This window comes from Phalangium opilio, unplaced genomic scaffold, assembly GCF_054372755.1.
Source record: "Phalangium opilio isolate 3A_F unplaced genomic scaffold, DU_Popi_V2 ptg000209l_1, whole genome shotgun sequence".
In the NCBI taxonomy this organism is placed as follows: domain Eukaryota; kingdom Metazoa; phylum Arthropoda; class Arachnida; order Opiliones; family Phalangiidae; genus Phalangium; species Phalangium opilio.
Window position 1 is genome coordinate 11317425 of NW_028324217.1, and position 17027 is coordinate 11334451.

The 17027-nt window shown below is 37.6% G+C and overlaps 2 protein-coding genes across 8 annotated transcripts; both read right to left on the reverse strand.

The window, feature by feature from the left end:
• Positions 1-258: 258 nt before the first annotated feature.
• LOC149619146 (ATP-binding cassette sub-family C member 1-like) lies at positions 259-13773 on the reverse strand. 7 transcript variants are annotated; one of them, XR_016375379.1, is made up of 12 exons: positions 12910-13773; positions 12782-12836; positions 12592-12727; positions 11812-12182; positions 4649-4824; positions 4375-4480; positions 3769-4293; positions 2407-2606; positions 2121-2247; positions 766-1520; positions 514-693; positions 259-365 (listed from the first exon to the last, which is right to left on the reverse strand). XR_016375379.1 is itself a non-coding variant. In XM_089855029.1 (11 exons), exons 3-11 carry the CDS (start codon positions 12611-12613, stop codon positions 582-584), a joined length of 2394 nt encoding a protein of 797 aa, XP_089711155.1. In that variant the 5' UTR covers positions 12614-12727; positions 12782-12905; positions 12970-13773; the 3' UTR covers positions 408-581. The 7 variants fall into 7 exon arrangements, 6 of the variants coding, with proteins under 6 accessions (XP_089711155.1, XP_089711157.1, XP_089711158.1 ...); XM_089855029.1 differs by lacking the exon at positions 259-365 and having other exon boundaries at positions 408-693; positions 12782-12905; positions 12970-13773; XM_089855031.1 differs by lacking the exon at positions 259-365 and having other exon boundaries at positions 408-693; positions 12782-12803.
• A 789-nt stretch (positions 13774-14562) lies between these two features.
• Positions 14563-15556, reverse strand: LOC149619147 (multidrug resistance-associated protein 1-like). The gene is made up of 2 exons (XM_089855086.1): positions 15229-15556; positions 14563-14925 (listed from the first exon to the last, which is right to left on the reverse strand). Exons 1-2 carry the CDS (start codon positions 15421-15423, stop codon positions 14881-14883), a joined length of 240 nt encoding a protein of 79 aa, XP_089711212.1. The 5' UTR covers positions 15424-15556; the 3' UTR covers positions 14563-14880.
• Between the last annotated feature and the right edge of the window lie 1471 nt (positions 15557-17027).

Genomic DNA, 17027 nt, shown 5'->3' on the forward strand with positions numbered 1-17027 from the left:
GGTCATAATGAACTAAAGGATTAATCGAATTAAATAAAACCACCCAACATTTTGCCAAATCAACGTAGCGCGCGGCCTAGCAGTTTGAGAAATAATATTTATAAAATTTTTCGGGACCAGTAACCCTTCGTGTCCAAAACAACGAACTGGTCCTTGGACTTGTTCCTCACTCCCCCTTGGGTTTCCTATAGATTTTCAATTAATAAACTGGTTCCGAGGAACAATAACCCCCCCCCCCCACTTCTTGAATTTAAAAACGGGCTTTTGACCAGAGGTTATGTGCTATTTCACAAACTAGCACCACATAGATAAGCGTTACAGCCATGTGTCAGAAAATTCCACGTATTCTGCCTTGAACATAATTGCTGAAAATATTTTTTTAAAAATACTAGATTAAACAAACAGGGTTTTGTATAGAAATCTTCTATTTCAATCTCAGTCGAAAATCACCAACTAAGTAAACAACAGTATTTGACGTTGCTCTGTTAGTAAAAAATAAATGATAAAACTTGCTTGTTAGACTCGTAACGAACTGTACATAACATTAAACGTAAGGCAAAGGTGCTTAATTTAAAGTTAATCTAGATTATTTTTGCATCTTTGGCCAAAACGTAAAACATTGATTGTTCATTCCTCAAGAGAGCATGTGGAGAGTCGAATTCCACAATGCGACCCTGATCGAGAACCATCACCCTATGAAGAGTTCAACGACGGCAAATTAGTCAACTACATTGGTAAGCCTGTTGAAAAGTTTGTTATACGAACTTGTCGTAGTCTAAGATGGTGTTTATTCTATGCGCGATGGTAATTATGGTAGAGTTGGCGAATTCCTTCTTTATGGTCTCTTGAATGAGATCGTCAGTGTCCATGTCGACCGAGGCTGTCGCTTCGTCCAAGATCAAGATCTTGGTGTTCCTTAATAAAGCCCGAGCCAAACAGACTAACTGACGCTGCCCTACGCTCAGATTCTGTCCTCCTTCGGTCACGGGGTGATCCAGTCCCTGCTCGAGTGACGCCACGAAGCACTTCAGGTGAGAGTGTTCGAGGGCAGCCCACAGTCGCTGATCGTCTTGTTGACCGAAGGGATCCAGGTTGAGTCTGAGCGTGCCCGAGAAGAGGACGGGCTCTTGGGGGATGATGGTCAGCCGTGAACGCAAATCGGACACTTCCACTCCGTCTATGACGATATGACCGCGAACCCCTTCGATGAGACGGAAGAGCGCCAGCGTCAGCGACGACTTTCCTGCACCTGTCCGCCCCACCACGCCCACCTTCTCTCCGGCTTCGATCTTGACATATATGTCCTTCAAGACCAAATCCAATCCTTCTCGATATCTGGTACTGTAGTCCTGGAATATGATTTGCCCTCGTTGAGGCCAGTCATTTGGTGGTTGAGATTCTGGTTTTTCCCACTCAGCGTCGGACTCTAAACGACAGTATTCATCAACTCTTTCTATAGAGACTAGATTTGATTCTAAACCCGTAATGGCAGCGACAAAGATTTTCAGATATTGCAGAAGCTGTGATTTCAAAATATTAAATTAGTACAAAATTTGTTCCACGTGACAGAAAATCATGCACAATTTCTTCTAAAAATATATAAAAACTAAGACAAAAGTCTCGATGAATCAGGGCATAATGTGTCAGATCATGCCCGTTTCCCTAATTTTCTACCCTTTTCAAGGTGTTCCACGTCTCCGTGAAGTCATCGTTACTCGGAAACGTAATAAAGTTTTTCAATGCCACGTCATTAAATGACAGTTAATCGTTTTCTTAAAAACGTACCAGAATAGTGGCCAAACTAGTTTCTTTTGTTACCAAAAAAAAAACATGCATGAGTGGCAGCCGTAGATCTACCTAACCTAACCTAAAATTATACTCTCGCTAAACTTAATAACATTGGTATTTAGCTTCGATTCACTATGGAAATCTCCCATTCAAACCCCTGCATACAACTCAATCTCGTTCATTTTATAATTATTGGTCTTTTTTGTATCGTCCTACTTTAACGACGTTTCACTATCACGCTAGTATCAAAAGTTAAACGAAAAACCGGGAGAGATTTTAGCTTGTGGAAATTTTTTTCATTTTCTCGCTTCGTCTTCATTTGTAGCGCTTACCCGATCGGAATTAGCTAAGATCAATCCTATAAAATCAGCTGACAAAGTCCCTTTGCTCAGAACTATAAAAAATGCGGTGCAAAACATCAAAAAATTTCCCAAGATATTGTAACGCACTGTCAGCCATCTGGAAAGAAATTGCATTTTATTGAATTTGAGGAATGAGTAACAACTTAAAATGCTCGCTTTGCTTTGCATCCACAGGCAAAAATGTAGTGTAGATGTTGTCGCACCAAAACGAAGCAGGCCTTAATGATGAAATTACAAATTTTAGTGAATGAGATACCTTTGTGCCATGTTCATCATATAATTAGCGGCAGTGCATTCGTCGATCAGTTTCAGAAAGCGTCCTTCGAAGTTGTCTCTGGCGTCACATGCGTTGATCACAGTGCTACCAGCCACTGATCCTCCCACGTGCGAAAACAAGAAAGAGTTTCTTAAGCTTGTTATCCGCTTGAATTGAAGATTGCTCGACATCAAGAAACGCTGCAAAAGATATAGGAAAATCTTAAGTTTAAATGCGATATTACAGTCCTGCCACCAAGGCCTCTTTCTAGTTCCTTTAAAGCAGAAGTTGATGACTTCTTATCCTGGGAAGTATTGGTCACTAAGGAATTATATAGTATCCATCCCTGCAAGTCAAAATTGCCTATGGAAATCGTAAAAGAGGGTCGAAAGTTTCCTCCCCACTATGAAAACTATCTAATCTACCGAAAAAAATCCCACGCCGAGAGGCTGTGGCACTCAAACTGTGGGGCGTGTTCAAAACTTCTTCAGCGCCAATCGTTGAAAAGCCGTCTGTCTAGAACTCTATGAAAATCCATTACAATCCGTGGGCCTAGGACCCCACACTAGTTTGACCAGAATTTCTAGCAGTCTATTAAAACAGCTGTTCTGGTCACCGTTTCTGATTCGTTACCTCAAACCACAGGACAAACCTTAAAGTTTCGTTTCTTGCCCGCTGCTGGCGCTTAAATCAGCTTGCCAATTCAAAATGAGGGAAATGCCGTAGGTGGCGTGGTGATCGAACCTAATAAGAAGTTGGCTAACAGAGATGGTTCCGGATATGGTTAGGGTCCAATACTTCCCAGGATAAGAAGTCATCAACTTCTGTTTAAAGGAATATACAATCTGTAATGTAGGGTAGTGTCAAGAACTATATTTTGAAGTGGAAGTGTTACTATTTTGTGAAGCAGTGACTGGGAAATTGTAAGCGTGGAACGACTCGGCCAAGATGTGCAACGGAAATTTTCATACGAAAAGCACCGATAATGCTACGAAATGCACTTAAGCCCAGTAGAGCTTTATTTCATAGAAGCTTGATATAGGACCGACCCTGTACATTACACATTCTTCATCTCTATAAGGGGTTTTCAACTATAAGTAAGACATCAGAAAAATTATACAGTATAAAAGGTCTGTTAACTTTCATAAATGTCAATATCAATCTTCAGTATTTTTAATGTTTATTGGTATGCTTTCTATTTCTCAATAGTCCTATCTGAAGTGCAACCAACTCCCAGAATATTAAAGATCAAAATCGGCTATCCTCTATTCAATACGAATTCCAAGTTTAACCATGACAATATTCAAATGACGATGATACTAAATGACTACTTATGAATAGAGACTGAAATCGAGTTCCTACCTGAAGTAAAAGGAATCCAACAAAAACAACAAAGCAGGGAATTAGGAATAATGGTAAATATACCGCAATTCCTAATGGATAAACAACTAAAAATATCAATCCTCGAATGGTTTTGTTTAAAATATGAGGTAATTGCTGGTCGAGGGCGTCGATATCTTGTGAGAAACGATTGAGTATCCTTCCAACGGGGGTCATGTCGAAGAATGACATGGGAGAACGAGATACGCAGTTGAGCATTTTCCCATGTAGACAGTTTGCCGCTCGTAGACTACGAAACACAGTGATGACAATAGAGAAAAATGTCGTAATGGCTTGGCTTAGACCAAGAATGAATAAGACCGCTATACGGGTTGCCTTTAAGTCTGGGTTGGCTTTAAAATCTTCCTTGGAGTCCGCGCACCACAGAGACAGCCAGTACACTGACGCGAAATTCAAGACTGCAGAACTGGTGGTTATTGCTATGAATATAGCATACCATGTTATACCATACGCTTTAGAATATTGCATATATTGTGATACGGATACCTGCCATAAAATTATGACGAGAGAAAATGTGAGTAGAGAGTTTTAGTTTCAAACTCTCCTCGTATAATAAAGAGCACATACGTTTCCTTCTTTGAGCGTCTCTTTAGTCACGAGTTTGGCCTCATCTTCATTTGGGCCTTTTCCTTTTAATGCAAGATGAGATCTCTCAACTTCAATATTTATCGTACTACATGCCAAAATTCATAAATTAGCAAAGTGTGTTCAACTTGAAAGAATCAATTCAAGAAATTTCAAAATAAGGGCTATCCCTTTAATTTTTGTGGCTTGAAGCTTTTTCGGTTTTTTACTTCGTGCTGGTGGTAGATAGTGTAGTTATAGCTCGAAATTTACTCACGACGGTTCCTCTTTATTCTCGTCACTCATGTGTTGCGCGAAATAATCTCTGGCCATTCCCTGACGACTCATGATTTCGTCATAGGTTCCCCTCTCGATGATTCGTCCGTTGTTCATGAAGAATATCTCGTCCACTTCTCGGATGAAGCTCAAGTTGTGCGTCACCAAAACTCTCGTCTGTAACAAATTGAATTGGTAATTGTCGAGAGAGTAAAGAATTTCCAAACAGAAGCAACTTCATTAGAGTTTATTTGAGTTAGCTAGAGACATACTGCAATAATATATATTGATCACTTTTCGAGCCGCTATTATTGAAAGTGCAGAGTTAAATCAAAATCTATGCGGGTTAAACATATTATACTACACAGCAGTGTAGTATTCAGGAGCCATCCGTTTTTCGTTTTCAACTCTTTAGGAGGGAAAAGTTTGTTCCACCCCTTTGCGGTTGGCCCCTTTTTCTCCATTTTTCCCCAAATTTTTGGTGTGACCTGACGCATTTTGTTATAAGTAATGTCCCCGTAAATCAAATTTCTCCCGAATTTCCTGCTTAAAATTCGCTACTAGTTCACGTTACATTTCATAGGTGGCATAACGTAATTTATTTCAATTGAAATTATTCTTCTCTCCGACCGAGAATATAGTTCCGAGAACCCAAGACCTATTTACCCTAACTTGACGGAGACATTTTGCTTAGCATGAGTTAGTTTGTTTAAGCAGAGGCACAGCGAAAAGGATCTTCAAGAGAGCATGCGCGTGCGGGTGGTCAAGGGAGACAAGGGTTACACACTGAGAAACTAATGTCAAAGAAACAATAGTTTTCACCATGTTTTTGATTGTTTAATGCTGTTATCTAGAAAAACCTCTAACAAGCCTTAATATATACAAGTAGTCGCTGTTTTTTGAAATTACATTACCTTAATTTTAAATATACAGCAAAACATTGTTTTTTTTATGTTAACGACTGTGGAAAAAACAGCTAGTTTTTATTTCTCAAACGGAAGTGCAAGATATGTTATTATTAATAGAACGTTGCTGTTTTCCGGGGAAAAAAGGATTCTGCCGTGAAGAATACAGTAGTGTATATTTAAAAAACACAGATAGTTACACTATTAAGTATAAATTTAACGTATATTTTACTGTATAATCCACCGTAAATTAAAGTTTTGCATACTATAATTTGAACATTAAGCACTTTATTTTAAACCTTGAAGCACTTTATTTTAAACCTTGAAGCACTTTATTTTAAACCTTGAAGCACTTTATTTTAAACCTTGAAGCACTTTATTTTAAACCTTGAAGCACTTTATTTTAAACCTTGAAGCACTTTATTTTAAACCTTGAAGCACTTTATTTTAAACCTTGAAGCACTTTATTTTAAACCTTGAAGCACTTTATTTTAAACCTTGAAGCACTTTATTTTAAACCTTGAAGCACTTTATTTTAAACCTTGAAGCACTTTATTTTAAACCTTGAAGCACTTTATTTTAAACCTTGAAGCACTTTATTTTAAACCTTGAAGCACTTTATTTTAAACCTTGAAGCACTTTATTTTAAACCTTGAAGCACTTTATTTTAAACCTTGAAGCACTTTAATTTAAACCTTGAATCAATATAACCTAATCTTACCTAACCATGCTAAGCCTTTTGGAAAAGGTCCTCGTTTATTATGAAAGGACCCAAATGAAAATAAAAATATTTTGGAAAGTCAGTGAATTGCTAATTTTAAAACCAATTTTTTAACTTTGCAATTTCTCTTCTTCATTAAAATTTCAACCTACTTATTTCTAAAATTGACCGAAAATGTACAAAACGTGTTAGGCGACACTCTGAAACGTGTTAGGCGACACTCTTAAAAGCGTTATGCGACAATAATAGAGAGTTTAAGCATCCCCTATACGCGTACGTGTAGCCACCTTTGACAATGCATTGGTCTAATGCACTGTGGAAGGTAGCTACACGTACGCGTTTAGGGGATGCTTAAACTCTCTACTCTTGGAGTGGCGTCGCTAGGCCTTTTATGGGGGCAAATTTCAAAGTTAGCCCCCTCAAAATAATCCGAACACTAACTTCTAAATTGTCGACTTTAGTTACAGTTAGAGAAATTTCCGCTTCAAAAACGTCGTTAGTGTCAAACTGTTCCAAGTTCTCGCACTTCCATGGATTTTCTTTTTTTAAATATGGTAGAGTAGATTAGGTCAAACGCGTTTCTGGTGCTCGAAAAACTCTTCGTGAAAAGAGATTATTAAATTTGACGAATACGTCTGTATCTACTGCTGGGATATTAGGGCATCCAAAACCAATTTAATACCCGATGAATTTATACTAATTTATAACTTTCTGCCTTTTCCAGAAGTTATTAAGTCGGTGAAAATGACCAACTTACCATGCAGTTTCACGCTGGATTTTAAGTCGATCAAGTGGCCAACTTTTTATGTAGTTTCACATTGATGCGAGAACTACCCTTGCTTGTTAGAACTGTCCTCTTAAGTTCTCTCAAGGTTGAACCTTGCTAAGCACATAGCGCTATTTGTTGATAAATCAACCACTCAGGAAGGTGTCATACGTCACTCAGAAAGCGTTATTTAAACTCGGAAAGGTGTTATGCTGCACCCTTTAAGGAATTGCGCAATACTCATATGGGAGTAAAAATTAACTTTTAGTTCGATATAAGAGTTAAAAAAGTGTTAAACTGAACCTCTGTTGCACCATTTTATTCTTATCTTTGACACTAATTGCTCAAATAAGTTTTATTAATCCCTTTCTGGGGTGTAAATGAACACCTGTAATGGTGTCAAATTTGGACCCATATAAACTACTTTTAAAGATGTTAAAGCACACCAGATTTTCTAAGTGTGTATAACAGCAACCAGTATAAATTTACCCAAATGGACAGTCTGTTAAAAACAGCTAGTCGTCTTATATAAATGACAAATTGCATCTTAACCAACAGAGCTTAATGTTTTTAAAAAAGGTTTGAGTGCTTTTAGTTTAACAGCAAAGAGCGTCTTTATCAAAATAAGCTCCGGGATTTAAAACTGATCTAAGAGCTGTTATTTTTACAGCAACCCTATTTTTTAGTGTACCATAAGCGGTTTGAAACAGCATGATGTGTTTTTATTTTCACAGCAAACCACGTTTTAATCCACAGTGCTTAGTGAGTTTAAAACCACATATTTTGCTGTTAGTTTTACAGCAGCAGACATTTTATGTAACTGTGATTTATTGGTAGTAAAACAGCATATAGTGCTGGTTTTTTCATTGACCCCTACAATATAATCAACGGTTAAGACTGTCTTTGAAACAACCTCTGAAGCGGTTATTTTAAAAGCTACAAACGCCCCTGAATACACGAACAATTAATACTTAAAACTGTTAGTTCCACTGTTTAGAAAAACAGTATTGTTGACGGTATTAAAACAGGGAGGATGCGCAATTAAATTAACATCATCTTGATGGCATACGCTATTGCCATTCTGCCATTACCATAGTGTTTATTTTACAGCATTTTTATTCTGTGTGTAGAGTAGAGAGACTTCCCCTCGCCGAAGGGCACAAGGAGAAAAAATTTCCTCTAGCGGTAGCCTGTCCTAACCGAATATTTTTAGCGCGAAACGCGCTAGCGCTGTGTAGCTCGAAATTTTTTTCGGCAATTTAAAATTATTATATATTAACCACGAAAAAAAGCATTCAAAGATTAGCCACCGAATTATATGCTTCTGTTCTAAGCGTTTTAACCACCACCCCCATGGTGGCTTGCACATTTGGCGACAAAAAGAGATGGTATCAATTTTAGCGGTTGAGAAACAGTGTTATCATAACACAAATGCTGGTCAATGAAAGAACGAGATATTAAAATAATATTGATACAATCTCATTTTTTCGGCAAAATGTGCAAAGCGACCATTGTGGTGGGAGGTTTGAAAAAGAAGTATATAATTCGGTGGTTGTTCTTTGAATGTTTTTAAATGACTGGCAGTGAAAAAATCATTACATGTATGAGGAATAACAAATGATTGAAATGCAGTTGCAAATCAACTATACTAATATTTGTACCTTTTTAGACGCTAATAGTAAGGTTTTTATCAATTCGAACAAATATTTTTCTTATAATATGCATATACGCGATGTCAGCAGAAATTATTTTCATAGTATAGAAACTGATTACTTTCCGGACCACCATATACAACTACTATCGGGATTTAAACGATACGACGTGTCGACCACTCGCTTAGCGCTTTCATAGAAAAAATAAGAGTAGCGTTATTTACTTTCGTTCGAAGAAATCCCTTTGGTCCGATGACTTCGTTGAAGAGATGTTTGGCCACGTGCGAGTCAACAGAGCCCAAAGGGTCATCAAAGAGATAAACATCGTCATCGCGAATTCGCGATACATTGCTCTGGCCACGTTGCAGTAGCGTCGCTAGGGTTTGAAATTTGGGGGGGCTAAACCTGGGCAAACTAGTTATTATAAGAACTTAATAAAAAAATTTGCATAATGGGTTCATTGGAAAATCTGTAGACCTTTAAAACTATCCATAAATTTGTGTCAACGTGAAATTATTCGTATTTTAAAGATATACAACCTTTTATTGATAAAGACTACGGAACCGATTATGAAGGATTTCCACTCGTCTTAGGTTTATTTTTAGTTTTGGTTAGCTTTTAGTCCACACTATTGGGACTCCCTTCGAAAGAACATGAAACATTTTACTTGTCTCCATCTGTTCTTTTCTTCAAAATTGTACTGTTTGATATTGAAATTCATCTCTGCAGAGATGAAACTTAAAGAATCATCATTATAATTTTTTATATATTGCTACAGAATTTTAGGTTGCTAACAGCAATTTTTTGGTAGGGTTTACGGATTATTTTGGGGGGGCTAAGTTTGGAATTTGGGGGGGCTATAGCCCCCCCAAAAAAGGCCTAGCGACGCCACTGCCACGTTGATCCTTTGCTTTTGACCACCACTCAATTTTATACCCTGTCATGTAAAATTAGTAAACAAGATTGCTAGCAGCCAATGGAAAACGGCATTAGTATGACCAGGGATAGATAGACTTTTTTAAGACGGAATAAACAATGTTTGGCCTTTACTTCAGTCCGACTCATAGACGAGTATATAGTCCCTTCCTTCAACACGTAACCAAAAAATTAAATTATCTCATTGGCTCACAAAAACTACGTATTGGTGACGTTGCTGACGGGGAGGGCCAAAAATACGTAATTCCTGTTTAACTCTGTCGCTATGACTACGACCCCTATTGCGTTGTACCATAGCCCACTCGATCACGCGCGTCACGACGCAAGCTGCTCGCGCTATAGCTATAGAGCGCGGATCGAGTGGGCTATGGTTGTACAGATAAGCGTCTTCACAGGGAATCAAAATGGAGTCGTCTAAATGCGAGGGTCCAGGTAATTATTCGGGAATTGTTTTTAATAGCAATTAAGAAGGTTGTTAGTGAATTTGGTGCCGGTGTTTTGGATTTGGAGTACATCTGTAAAGGTGAAAAGTGTTCGCTAATTCTTTCTTAAGCCAATCATTTCTACTATCCTCATGATTTTGTAAACGAATTTGATGAAGTTAACCAAGGCTTAGTGAATGGTCAGGAGTTTTGTGAGCTTAGTGTTTGGTTAAAACCTGTTCGTGCTGTAATATCTATGAAGACTTTTACTCAATTCTAACTCACTTTTAATTTTCTTGGGTCTTCCCCGTTTTTTTTTCAGTTGCAAGCCCTATGTCTTGTGTAACTTCCATTTTTAAACAATGTTATTTCAAAAATTATAATCCGAGCCCATTCCAACTTGGCAGACGAATGGGCAGACGACGGGCAGACGACGTTTACTTGACCCGGATATACATACAACGCCATAACGAAAATAAGACCCGCCTCTTCTTTCATACCCCTCCGTCACGGGTAAGGGGGTCGTGGACTAGGACGCGCACCCGAATAACCCTGTTGCCCATTCCGTCTTAAAAAAGTCTATCTATCCCTGGTATGACACGTGACAATAGACTGACACAAAAATTCGCCAAGTTGTTTTCCCTCAGTAGTACTGGTTCTTAGAATTGAAGTCATTCGGTTCGGTTCATATTGCTCTCGACTCTACTAAAAATCCCTGAATTGCGAAGAGTTTTCGTTTATTGTTTTTAGTTGTGGTCTACAGAGTCCTTGTAGTTATCAACAACGCAGTTTAGCACCTTTTATGTTGTTATTTAAGTTGCCAATTATCAGTTTTAAAATATAGGCAGACTCGGACACGTTGGCCTACAGCTCTACACGATTCACGAGTATAATATAATACTACGAGAAGAGTTGCGATTCATCTGCTTTATCATTACAAATAGGGCCTACTTAAAACCTTATTTCCAAACCTGATCGGAAAACTTTGAAAAACATCTAGCAACACGTGGTTTTTGACGGTCAACTACACGTTGCGTTATTAGTAAAAAACGCCCTTTTAAGTAGCACACAAATTATAACCAATCATAAAGGACCACACTTTTGAGCCTCTATGATTAAACTGTGTGTTTTGCGGTAAAAACAACCAGTGTTGTTCTTAGCAATTTTGGGAATGTACTTTTCTCAACTCTAAAACGTACTTTACCAGAAAAAAAGGGGGGGGGGGAAACGTACTTTTAACTTTCACCCCCCTCCGAAACGCTTAGCGCGCCATCTAAGATGCAAAATATCTTAAATATAATTATAAGATTATTTTTTTATATTAATTTATGGAATATTATTTATTTTATTCTAATTGTTTTATATAATATTATTTAATATAAATTATTTACCACGATAATTTATACTTCTGTTCCTCGTCGTTATTCAAAAAAGTGCAAAATCGTCCCCCAAAAAATTAAAAAATACTTCCCATTCTAGAAATTCCAAAAAGTACTAAATAACCTACCAAAAATACAAAATGTATTTTTCGTACTCGAAATTTGAAAATGTACTAAAAAAGTACATTTGTACTACCAAGAACAACACTGAAAACAACTCGTAGGCGAATATTTTTATCGGTCTATTGACATAAAAACCTCCACGATTGCCGGAAAGGTTTTCGGTCAGTGATTATCTTCCCCATAATAGTTTAAACAAGTAGCAGATATCATTTTGTCGACTTAATGATGGAATAGGATTACGTGCTCATGATAACACGTACTCTTTCTCCAATCTCGGTTTCGTCGTCAGCTGGTAGCTGGTCGAGGTCCGGTTGTAGGGCGCATGCTCGTATGACGTTGTTATATCTTTCCTGGTCCATGTTGTGGACGAAGAGAATATTCTCTCTGAGAGAAGCGTTCTGGATCCAGGGTTGTTGAGTGACGTATCCCACTCTCCCGGCCACTCTTACCTCCCCCTCAACCTTCTGCATCTCGCATACCAGAGCGGACAATAGGGAAGACTTGCCACAACCCACCGGACCCACCACAGCCACTAAGGAACCACGTAACACTTCAAAATTGATGTCCTGAAGAGACGCCGGTGATGACTCTTCCAACTTCCAATGAAACGTTCCCTTATGGATTTCAATTGCTGAAATTTTCACAGAAATAACTTCATGTTATAAGATTGCTCAAAATTTCCCAATTGCGAGTTCAGAAATATCTGGAAACAGTATAAAAGATACTTCAGGCTTTCAAATTTAAAAATTGCAAGTTGATTGGCTTATTTTACAAATAAGATTCCTAAATAAGTCTTTGCGTGGTTTTCCCTCTAAAATTGATTATTTTGCTAAGCCAGAATTAATTTTGACCAGGGGTATAAAGTTACTACGGAAATAAAGCTGATAATTTCAAGAGGATATTTTTAGTTATACCAATACTCTTGATTCTTAGGTTGAGCCTTTTTTAGCGCTCTCGTTCGCGCTTTAACCATAAGTAGTTTTCTGCTTAATTTAATCTGTTTGCGCAGGAAAAAATTTGTATATTATTTATTGACATACCACATGGCGAGTCGCTAGCCATCTGTTCCGCGTAATGATTGGTTTCCGTAAGACGCAACAAGTTTGCAATTCTTTTTACTGAGACGAGTGTCTGTAAACAATCACATAGTGGATTTGCGTAATTTTGATGTTTTAACTAAGGGAAGGTCAACTTGAAAGTCCTGTACTGTTATTTTTTCAGTAATCGAACCTCTTTGCTGGGATGTTTTGCACTAAAACATGAAATGAGTTGCCGTTGACGAAAACTATAATTTCAGAGCTTTCTTTTACACTAAGACCATGACAATTGAATAATTCATAACATCAAAAGTAACCTACATATATATATTAAAAAATAGTCTCGATCAAGCAGTCATACCCGTATCCCCAATTTTCTACCCCTTTTTTATGCTTTCCAACTTCGAGTCGCGGAAATTAGATCCAGCCACGAGTGCTACGCCTAGTCCTATTTATTGTACCCGCGGTTTCTTGTACCTTGGGCTACTGATGTCGAAAGCGGTAATATAGTTTCTTTAATTGTTGTGAAAATAGCGAATGAAAAAAAACTGTCTAATAATTAATATGTTTTAAATCTAATTATCACGGCTTTTAATTTTTTAGAGTTGGTTTGTTTTTAATTTTACACGGAATTATTCCGTTTAAAATTTAAGAAACGGCACCAAAACCCCTGTCCCTGTCCCGGACGCGTCCGCGAAACGAACGCTTACGATGAGAGAGAGAGAGGGAAACCGGTCGCGTCCGCGAAACGTACGCTTACGATGAGAGAGAGAGATCGCTAGCGTACGCGGTGGCGATACGAAGCTCCGCGTAGAGAGAGAACTGCCTGCCTGGTATATTAGTGAGAGGGGGAAGAGGGAGAGGGGGCATCCCGCTCGGAGAGAGAGAGGAAAGAAAGGTAGTTTAAATCTCGCGGGCTTTTTTGAGGGAAGGGAAACAAGATGATAATTTTCTTGCACTACTGCACTTTGTGCGCGTGATACATCAGAGATTATGCTGGATGGTTAGGTTAGGTTTCGTAAAATAGAGGGGACGCTTTACGGTCATAGTGATTTCTGGTTTAGGGGATCCAGGATTTAATATTATTTGAAATGTGACGTTATTAGAAATTAAAGGGATACACGATTGTGTTTCAGAAATGTTTTTAGTTGTACGATTTATTGGAGATCAACTATACGGGGGGGGGGGGTCACGTGAGCCGTGTAAAATTACTATTAAGGCCCAGCCCTTGGGCCATCTTGTTTAAATAGAAGTTCTTCTTTGTGTTTTCTTCGTATAAGAGTTACGACCTTTTATTAAAGACATGAAATATCCTACACAATCTTTACGGGTAAAAGAATAAATTGTGACTCTACACGATGAAGTGGTTAAGATCAGTTCGGCCAGTAGTTAAACATAGGTAAACTAAGTCGAAAACATTTTTTCAGTTTTTCAAATCACGTAGCTAAAACTGTCTGTTATTGACTGAGAGCCAGGGTTGTTTGATTTAAATCAGTTTGATTTAAATCACTGATTTAAATCATGATTTAAATCAAGCGATTTTTTTAAAAAAAATCATTTGATTAAAATCAAGAATATATTTTTAATTTTAAAAAAGGTTTTCTAAGATTCCAAGAAGTAGTTTAAGAAACTCGATAAGAAACTTAACTAGAAAAGACCTAAAATTAAAAATAATCATGGTTTTGGTATATTTTAGTTTAAGTTTTACCCAGAACTCCAGTTTGTCTTGCTGGATAGGCTAGGAAATGATATAGCGGTCAAGCTAGTCTTTTTATGCAAGCATTTGAATAGTTACAATATCCAATAGCTGCTAAAATGTCATGATTATTTTGCTTTAGATTAATTTTGACTCAAAAGTTTTCATGTTGGTAATTTACTATCTAGTAGTTCAATAAAAATCAAAAAAATCAAATAAATCAATTAAAATCAAAAAAATCCGATTTAAATAAAAAAAAATCAACAACCCTGCTGAGAGCTCGACTTGCATTGACTTCTACGATAATAAGGTGGCAACCGCATACAAAGGTAGGAAACATATATACTTTTGTTTATATTCAAAATTGTGTATCAAATAACGCCCAATTGCTTAAATTTTTCAAATATACAGAAACTTTCAAATACTTTGTAGAAAAAATGTAAATAGTATAGCTTTATCTGTTGACCCTCCCTGACGCCGTTCTTACCAAAACTAGGGTATTTATTATATCTGGAAAATAAGACATTGAGGTGGCTAAAAATCGGGCCAACTGAAAGGACACGAAAGCTTTCCTCGACGTGAGAACGTTATCGTCATCAATTAATACGTAATACGTACATGGCGAAACAGGGTGTCGTAATCTGAAATTTTAGAAGCGACACCTTTGGTTAAAGAGTGTGCAAGCCATCAAGTTATACAGTTAAATAGTCAATAGATAAGTGACGACCAACAGTAAGACCAACTTCAACCCGTGGTCTTATTTCACCGTTGAAATGTCGCCTTTCTTGAACCTGGCGAAAGCGTAGAGATTTCAGGTACATCACTTTTTTAGAGTAGAGTGACAAAGTAGGTGAAGAAACTAGGAGGCGTACGTAGCTGAAATCTCTATATTCCCTCTTATCGGTAATAACATTCTACTTCATGTAAATGTTTTACGTTCTTACCAAAATCGGTATTAGATTACTTATAAAGAAGTTTATTCCTTGGAAGAGGGCTTGTTTCTTCATCAGTTCCATTTCTTTCTTCCTGATTTCAAAAATGATTCTCTGGAATGATCTCTCCCAGGCGTACAACTTCAAGACGCGGATTCCATTCAAGATTTCGCTCATCATTTTCATTCTCCTGTCCTTCAGCTTCATCAGCTCAATCTAAAATACGAGGTAACTAAAGAAACCATTCATAGAAACTACAAAGTTTATCTTCGCCTCAATAAACTGCAACAGGCGAACTGATGTAGCTTAATGGGTCCGTTTTAAAGGCTTCGTCCTGTTGGGCAAAGATGATGAGGGGGCTGATACCAAATCTGAGAGATACGCGCAGTGGCGTCGCTAGGCCTTTTTTGGGGGGGCTATAGCCCCCCCAAATTCCAAACTTAGCTTGTCTTTCCCTTTCTCAGATGGTTATTCTCCAAAGTCAGAGACTTCTGACTTTCCTTCCGCCGTGTTTGTCAATTGTTGGGGATAGAAACATCAGATCGAGTCTTTGGAATAAAATTCACTACGATAGACAAGAGTGAACCAAATGACGTGATAAACTATAGCGAGTGACACGCCAACAATATATAATAGCATGAATAGATATAGTTTTATCAGTGGCAAGGGAGAAAGTTCGGGTGGATCTCGAAGTAGGCATAGCTCGCCATAAAACGTTGTACGATCTAGTAAAGCCTCGATTAAATTGGTTTCTGCAATTTGAGAAGCCCTGCAATAATTGAAAAGAAATATGTTTACTTCAGAGTAAAATTACCACTACATAAGGCAAATGGAAATAAAAGAGGGAAAGGCTCTAAGGAGTGTCCACATGATGTTCTTTCCAGCTTCTTCGGTGGACCAATCAGTGCTCAATTTTGTAACGTCGTGCATATACCTGGCAAATGTGATTCGGTTTGCCCGCTTAATTGCACTTGTTTTAGTACGGTAGTTTTAGTTTTAAAAAGGGTTAGAAAATATTTTTCGTTGGCTCAGAAGAAACATGAATCCAACGTACCCTTTCTTTACGTTTCGATTTGCCTTTGCTATCACTCTACTTACACAAAATTAACAATTCGCCTCAGTTCCTTATCAATGCCTTTCCTGGTAAAGAGTGTATATGTGTCGGAATTACCAAGTTTTTGTTTTGATAAAATTGGAGGATTCTCTTGAAACATTTCGCAATAATTGTTAATCACGGACATAAATAAACGCTTTGGAGCCGGAGATGCAATTTTTCCCTGTGTTAGATCTTCTAACATTTTGGAAAGATCTACATCGATCAGTTTAAATACAGATTTGTCTTTCAACACTTTATCCCATAGTCTCCTTTTCATTGGATCCGAAGAAGTCTGGAATAATATTACATATTATTTGGATAAAATGATATTTTAATATATAGGCTCACATCTCGCCATCAAAATATACTATTTTTCGTATCAAAAACATACTTTCACATCTTCATGCGGTACGGAGTCTTCAACAAGATACAATTTAACTTCAGGGTAGTCGAGAAAGTCTTCCAATTTTTCGTAGAATATTAAAGACTCCGCTTTGGCAAATCTTGCCAAAATACATCCCATGAATGAAGCGGATATGCAGAAACAACCAAACATCCAAACCGCAATCAGAATACGCTGGTGTAGCAATTGATGCCTTTTCTCCAGAGCAACGTCTAAAATCATCATGAAAGGTACTGAGTACAGGCAAGTGAATATTAAGTTAATTACCGACTCGGTAGAAACACTAACCTTGCCTGATTAACACTCTCATTA